We start from the raw sequence: 7311 nt of genomic DNA on the forward strand, positions 1-7311 counted from the left end.
CTAAATATATTAACAACAAATATATGAATAACTATATGTAAAGGCATATGTATGAATGAATGTACTTATGCCGAAGTACATACAGAAATCTACAGATATATGTAATATTTAGGAATATGCATAAATACATACAAAATATTATCACACTTAGCCATAATGATTGAAACTTTTATACGATGCATATCGCCATACCTCCCAAAAGGTATTATATCTTATGGTATGCTTATTTGTAAGTTGTCGAAGGACAACACAATTAAAACACCCCACACGTTAAAAATCCATTGATTTCTGAACGGAAACCCCCGAATCCAAAGCTACTAAATAAATTATTTTGTTTCTATTGTTTGAGTTCTCAGAAGCCCCAACATTTGTTTGTTACTCGTACTTTATATTATATTAATATGAATATGACAAATGTTTAAACCTTTAAGGGGTAAAAACTCTAACTAACTTCGAAGGTTTTCAGAACTATCCAAATTGATTTGGTGCTCGAAATCTTATTCTTTCAAATTGTCTGTAATTATATACCACACTGCGAACTCAAACATTGTTAGAACCGCTCAATGTCTTGTATATGCGAGGTAATATGCGTCGTACACTTGCATTGTAGCTATAATGATAACGTAAAAATTAGACACCATTTAAATAGTCAACATGCTTATGCCAAATATTGTATTTACATAGATGTATCTATATCTATGTATTAAAAAGAAAGTACAGTACGATTTGGCAAATTAATTACACCGCCTAAAACTCACATTTTTCGTTTGAAGACTTAAATTGTTTCCAGATTTTCATCTACACATTAGGACTCACAATTATTTATGTAATTATGTATATTTTTATCAAGAGTCACTTATAATTTCTTAAATCATTCAAGTTAATAACAAAATTCTTAATTCAAGCAGTACACATTCATAAAGTAAAGTAAAGGCATTTCCAAGATATTTTTTTAGTCGATAGCCATAATAAAATATTAGGTACAACTTATATCTAAAGAAATAACTAAATATACATACACACATGCGAACATAATCTAGTAATAAATATTATATTAATACAAATATAATATGGCAAACTGTATGATAGAAATCCCCCCTATTAGTGAACACCGAATAGTGAACTACGGATAACCTTATAATTAATAAACATACTTGTAACAAACAAACAAAAAGAAAAGAAAAAACCGATAAAATCACATGCACACATAAATATGTATGTTTGTGTATAAAAATATGTGCGTATGTGTAATTAACATCATTGAAAAAAGAGAAAGATAGATCATATTATGATATTTTAACTATAAGTGTTCGTAGCAATAAGAAATAGAAAATATCTCACTAGTGTCATAATTTAAATTTTAAAACCGAAACTTTACATAACATTAAGTGTGTAAGATTTACCTACTTATAATGAATGGCATTATACAAGCACAAATAAAATCTTTTACTAGTAGATTAACATACTATAGATTGAAAATTCTCGTTTTGCAGTGGAAATCATCTTGAAAAGTACGCGACCCCAGCCATAAATCATTCCAAATTTGTGAAATAGTATTTCTTTGGGTACGTAATTCCATGTTGTAAATAAAAACTTTCCCAACAGCATTACACATTGACAAACAAAACACACATTATTCCACGTTTATAGTTAGTCTATGCCGCCATCCGGGGAGGTGGGCGGCATAGAATGAGGATTTATTTGATTCATTGTGGTTGGTTTTATTGAGAGTAACTGAATGGCTTCCAGTAGACCATCCTGACTGCTTGACTGCAAAGGGCAGTTTCCATCTGAAATAATATGAAATTACATTACAAACGTTCAAACTGAAATACGAAGATTGTGTGTTACCAGAATTATGGGAAGTGTATCGGTCAGAGCTAGACATTTTGTAAGAAGCAGTCTTTAATGTATTCATTGGCATTATTCGCGTTTGGTTCCATGTCACCGTGTTGGTGTCAGACTTTGTGGCCTCCCAAGGCATAGACCACCTTCTCATCTGACTTTCCGGATCTGTAGCGTTGCCATCTATAACTTCACCGGCAGCAGCTTCTGACCAACGGCGCTGACCATTCAAAGGAAACAGCGGAAAGCTTAAAGAGGATTTGACATTTCGGTGGAATGGCGTCTTCATTGAGAGCAAGTGTCCCGGGTTTGGCAACGGACCGCGAGTGTGTTCGAAAATAGCCTGCATTGGATTTGGGTCGTGATATGTTAACAGCGGCGATGGACAGCGCGGTTGTTCCACTGGAAAACAAACAAACGAGAAGTAAATATATTTAAATGCAAGGTAAAAGTAATATAATACCTGATTCCGTAATTCCAATTGCAATGGGGCGCTGATCGGTAAGCGAATTTCCTTTCGACGATTCCGATTTGACATTTGAGACGCACAAGTTTGGCGATGGCGTTTGCGATCGTTGATCGTATTGAGAGCTTTACATAAAAAAACAAGTATGCAGAGATAAGCAGAGATTCAACGTGTAGCATGTGCATATTTCTTTACCGCTGCTTAATAACGCTGCAGTCTTGTTCATGTGGAAACCCAACTGGGGATTGGCAAACGAAACAACAGGTTAGCGATGAAAATGCATCATAGCTAGCTGCACAGAACTGATGCTGAATGTTGATTACGGATTGTGCATTTTCCAGAACGATAAGCTCATTATGCTCTCTGAGTCGCTTCTGTTCCAGCTCGGTATTAATGGCAGAAGTCGATTGATCCACGGACGGTATTGTAACAAAGTCCTGAAGTATGGCCAACATGTGAGTTTTGACAGTGCCTGTGGCCACTGTAGTTGCCCTGTGGGAAGAGTTTAAATTTAGTTTCTTATCACACAGCATCTATATTTGTAAATTTACCTTGCCAGATCATTCCATGAATTTGTTAAATAGGATGTAGTATAATTGTTGAACAGCGGCTTCTCATTCAATGACCACTGCTCTAAGACTGCAATGGAGTGCGCCAACTTGGACCCAGAAGTGCATAGACTATTCAGAGCACTCAAGTAATTGATCCAAGCGGCTGAGCACTCGCTCAAAGCTGTCTTGGCTGATATTGATGAATTGCTGCCGGTACTAGAAGTACTCGAGTGTCCGAAATTGCTGCACAACTCTTCCATGATTACAGTTACTTCCTGTAATAAGAACGCCATTTAATCAAAGTTTATGTAATATGTGAAGTTTAGTTGCGTAGATGTGTGTAGATTCCTAATATAATTAGTACAATTTGCACTGTTTACATTTTCGTGTATCCAAAAGTATACCAACATGCATAAATATGTGTGTACACATATGGGAGCCAGAAACCTACGTTCATTTAAGCACTTAGAGTACTTTCAGTACTTTAAGTTGGTGCAAGCAACAGACAAATAATTGCTTCACAAAATAAAGCTTACATTGCTTACCTTTATGCAGTTATTTTGCTTAACTTTTTAACTTTTTTTATATTTAATCGCTACAGCGAAATTGGTTGGTCGCAGAGATGAGTTCTATACTTTGCCGGTGCGCACTAAAATGAGTGACCAAACTGTCCAAATTATTTCGATAACTACATCAGTGGTACTCCCAAAAAAATCAATGGGGGGAATCAGAAATTGCTTTTAATTAGCATAGCTTGGTAAATCGGATCTACAACTTGTTTAAATAGCGTGCCAATATTAGTTCAATAATAGTGCCAACTGGTTCGATACATTTTAAGCAAAATAAAATAGTTTTCAGGAGTACCATTAGTGTTTGGTATTTTATTTTGTTTCTGAATTCCATCACACTTAAAATCAACAGCTGGTTAGTACCATCTCTTTTGCAGCCCTGGCCTCTTTTGTTTATTTCGTCTCACTTCTTATTTTAGCTTGTTTTAACTCTTAACTTAAACTTAACTTAAATGAATGTGCATACTATTATTTGTTTAATACATGCAATAAGCGGCTGGATTTTGTTTCAATGTATTCCTGCATGCACGACATCAGAAACAGACACATTTAAAACGACAGTCGTGCCCAATGAGTTTATTGTTCAATTTCATTTTAAATACTTTCCCACGGTCAGAGAATCCTATATACGAACTAAGCTGTTGAGTTCAAATGTATGTATCAATTATCAAATTAAGTGAAAACCTTTTAATTATATAAATTTGTGTACTTTAGCTATCAAATTGGAGAATCCTAACACGAAACAATTTGGCTAGCCAATTTCCAAGCGATTTTGATATAATAAGAGTTTTGGAAGAGGAACCATCTTCTGTAGAGCAAATTGTAAAGAAAGTCGCATCTCATCCATCAGTTAAGGCAGTCGTCCCGCAGCGAAGTGTGCAACGAACACTGGCCTGGGCCCTTAATGGAACTCAAAGCCGCAATACTCTAGGAATAGTACGCAAAGAGGACAAGCGCTCGCGACGAGTTTCTTCAGTACTGCATGCAAATGTACTCTGGAATCTGGGCATAACAGGAAAAGGTGTAAAAGTGGCTATTTTTGATACTGGTTTAACCAAGAATCACCCACATTTCCGGACTGTCAAGGAGCGCACAAATTGGACAAATGAAAAGTCGCTGGACGATAAAGTTAGCCATGGCACATTTGTGGCCGGGGTGATAGCCTCATCCAAAGAATGCCTGGGGCTTGCCCCTGACGCAGAGTTGTACATCTTTAAAGTCTTCACAAACTCTCAGGTGAGACCAAATTGTTGATTAATCAATGAAATAACTTAACTAAAGCGAGCATTCTTTAGGTTTCCTACACCTCGTGGTTCTTGGATGCTTTTAACTATGCAATACATAGAAAAGTGAACATTCTCAACCTAAGCATAGGTGGACCAGATTTCATGGACTCACCGTTCGTGGAAAAGGTTCTGGAGTTGTCGGCCAATAATGTTATAATGGTATCGTCGGCTGGCAATGATGGCCCCCTTTATGGGACTCTCAACAATCCTGGCGATCAGAGCGATGTGATTGGTGTCGGCGGCATTCAGTTTGATGACAAAATTGCCAAGTTCAGTTCCCGCGGAATGACCACCTGGGAGCTTCCGCTCGGCTACGGAAGACTAGGGCTAGACATCGTCACCTACGGAAGCCAAGTGGAAGGCAGTGATGTGCGCACAGGCTGCAGACGCCTCTCGGGCACATCAGTTTCATCGCCAGTTGTTGCAGGAGTAGCCGCTCTACTTATAAGCGGCGCATTCCATAGAATGGAGCTGATAAACCCCGCATCATTGAAACAAGTAATCATAGAAGGCGCGGAGAAACTCCCAACCTATAATATGTTCGAGCAGGGCCAGGGCAAGCTTAGCCTCTTGAAGAGCATGCAAAGCCTGTTGTCGTATAGGCCGAAAATTAGTCTAGTTCCTCCATTACTTGATTATACCTCGAATTACATGTGGCCATACAGCTCTCAGCCGCTATACTTTGGCAGCTCCGTGGCCATTGTAAATGTGACAATACTCAATGGAATATCTGTGACCAGTCGTGTTGTAGGCACGCCCAAGTGGATTCCAGATGTTGATCATAATGGACACTTTCTCAAAATATCAACACGATATTCCCCCACACTCTGGCCATGGACTGGTTGGATGGCAGTTTACATAGGTAAGAAAATTATACTCACCTTTGCGTGTTATTAAAACACATTTTTAATGTCGTTTCAGCTGTTAATAAAGATGGTGAGGGCTATGAAGGCGTAGCCAAAGGAAACATATCTTTAATAATTGAAAGTTTAAGAGACAAAAGCAACGAAACAGTTTCGAGTGAGGTGATTTTTCCGCTTACCATAAAAGTAACACAAAAACCGCCCAGGAATAAACGAATTTTGTGGGATCAGTACCACAGCTTGAGGTATCCTCCCAGGTACATCCCACGAGATGATTTAAAAGTAAAGTCCGATCCTCTTGACTGGCGAGCGGACCACATACACACAAATTTCAAGGACATGTATACATATTTACGCAATGTTGGTTACTACATTGATGTCCTGCGGGAGCCCTACACTTGCTTCAATGCCTCAGATTATGGCACTTTATTGATTGTAGATCCAGAGAAGGAATTCGATGACGCTGAGGTGCACATCTTAAGGGAGCATGTTCATAAGGATGGACTGAGCGTGGTCATATTCGCTGATTGGTACAACACAACAGTGATGAAGAAAATCAAATTCTTTGACGAGAATACCAGACAATGGTGGATACCGGACACTGGTGGTGCCAATATTCCAGCTCTAAATGATCTGTTGCAACCATTTGGCATCGCATTTGGGGATTTTGTTGGCGAGGCACACTTTAAGCTTGGCGATCATTCCATGTATTATGCAAGTGGCACAACAATTGTTAAATTTCCCTCCAATCCAAATGATATTGTAGTGGGAGCGAGTCTAAACGATCAAGGACAATCGGTATGATTATATAGAATTAGCTGAAGGATTTCTGTAAACTTATTACCTCTTCTTTTTCAGATTATTTCGGGCTCAAAATCTTCAAAAAAGGAACCCAAAAAGGTCGTACCGATTCTGGGTTTATTTCAAACAAATTCCAGCAATGAAGGAAACAATGATGGTGACACCATTTCGATCGATGACCCAAAACATAAAGGCAGATTCTTGCGACCTAAATTGAGTAAGCGTAACCTGAGCTATTTGCAAAATGTGAATGTGCCACACGAAGGACGCATTGCTGTGTATGGGGACTCGAACTGCCTTGACTCGACGCATATCGAGAAGGCCTGCTACTGGCTTTTGATTACCTTTTTAGACTTTGCCATGAATGCACACAAATCCAGCTTGCTGCAGAATCTAAACCGTATGTCAGAGTTTAAGAAGGTGGCAGACAAACACTTACCTCTAAGGATATCCAGTAATAGTTCTAAGCCAGAAGTTACTGATAGAAGTGCCCGACTGCTGCACTGTGAACAGCTTGACTGGATAAGCCCGACATTGAGCAAAACTAATCATCATGAGGAAGAACAACCCACTGTGGAGTGGGTTGCAAGTGAACTTGAAGGAGCAGAGCAGCAAAACAATCAGATTAAACAAATACTGGATGCGGCGATTATGAAGTCTTCACAAGATGCTGAATATCTCATGGGGAGCCAAGCAGATATTAGTTTGGGAACGTCAATGATGTTCATTTTTTGTCTAAGCTGTTTTGTTATTGTATTATTTGTGCTATTTGTGAAGAGACGATTTATTTTGTAAATAAAAGGGTTTGACAATGATGTAAAAAAGAATATTTACTTGGGTGGCAATCGGTCTTGCGATCACAGATATTAATTATTGATAAGCAAATAGTTTTAAAAACACATTTTATTCGTTCGCATCAGTTTAAATTGT

The 7311-nt window shown here is 38.2% G+C and overlaps 2 protein-coding genes across 3 annotated transcripts; one reads left to right on the forward strand and one right to left on the reverse strand.

Annotated features, from left to right (window-relative positions):
* Positions 1 to 924: 924 nt before the first annotated feature.
* Positions 925 to 3518, reverse strand: LOC117894975. Of its 2 annotated transcripts, XM_034802313.1 has the most exons (6): positions 3408 to 3518; positions 2863 to 3137; positions 2507 to 2803; positions 2309 to 2436; positions 1852 to 2247; positions 1651 to 1790 (listed from the first exon to the last, which is right to left on the reverse strand). In XM_034802313.1, exons 2-6 carry the CDS (start codon positions 3120 to 3122, stop codon positions 1651 to 1653), a joined length of 1221 nt encoding a protein of 406 aa, XP_034658204.1. In that variant the 5' UTR covers positions 3123 to 3137; positions 3408 to 3518. The 2 variants fall into 2 exon arrangements, with proteins under 2 accessions (XP_034658205.1, XP_034658204.1); XM_034802314.1 differs by lacking the exon at positions 3408 to 3518 and having other exon boundaries at positions 925 to 1790; positions 2863 to 3122.
* A 285-nt stretch (positions 3519 to 3803) lies between these two features.
* LOC117895682 (membrane-bound transcription factor site-1 protease) lies at positions 3804 to 7196 on the forward strand. Its single transcript, XM_034803509.1, has 5 exons — positions 3804 to 4084; positions 4146 to 4667; positions 4727 to 5579; positions 5639 to 6378; positions 6439 to 7196. The coding sequence occupies exons 1-5, from the start codon at positions 3884 to 3886 to the stop codon at positions 7174 to 7176; spliced, it is 3054 nt and encodes a 1017-aa protein (XP_034659400.1). The 5' UTR covers positions 3804 to 3883; the 3' UTR covers positions 7177 to 7196.
* Positions 7197 to 7311: the final 115 nt, after the last annotated feature.

The sequence above is a fragment of the Drosophila subobscura genome, chromosome J (assembly GCF_008121235.1).
Source record: "Drosophila subobscura isolate 14011-0131.10 chromosome J, UCBerk_Dsub_1.0, whole genome shotgun sequence".
NCBI lineage: Eukaryota > Metazoa > Arthropoda > Insecta > Diptera > Drosophilidae > Drosophila > Drosophila subobscura.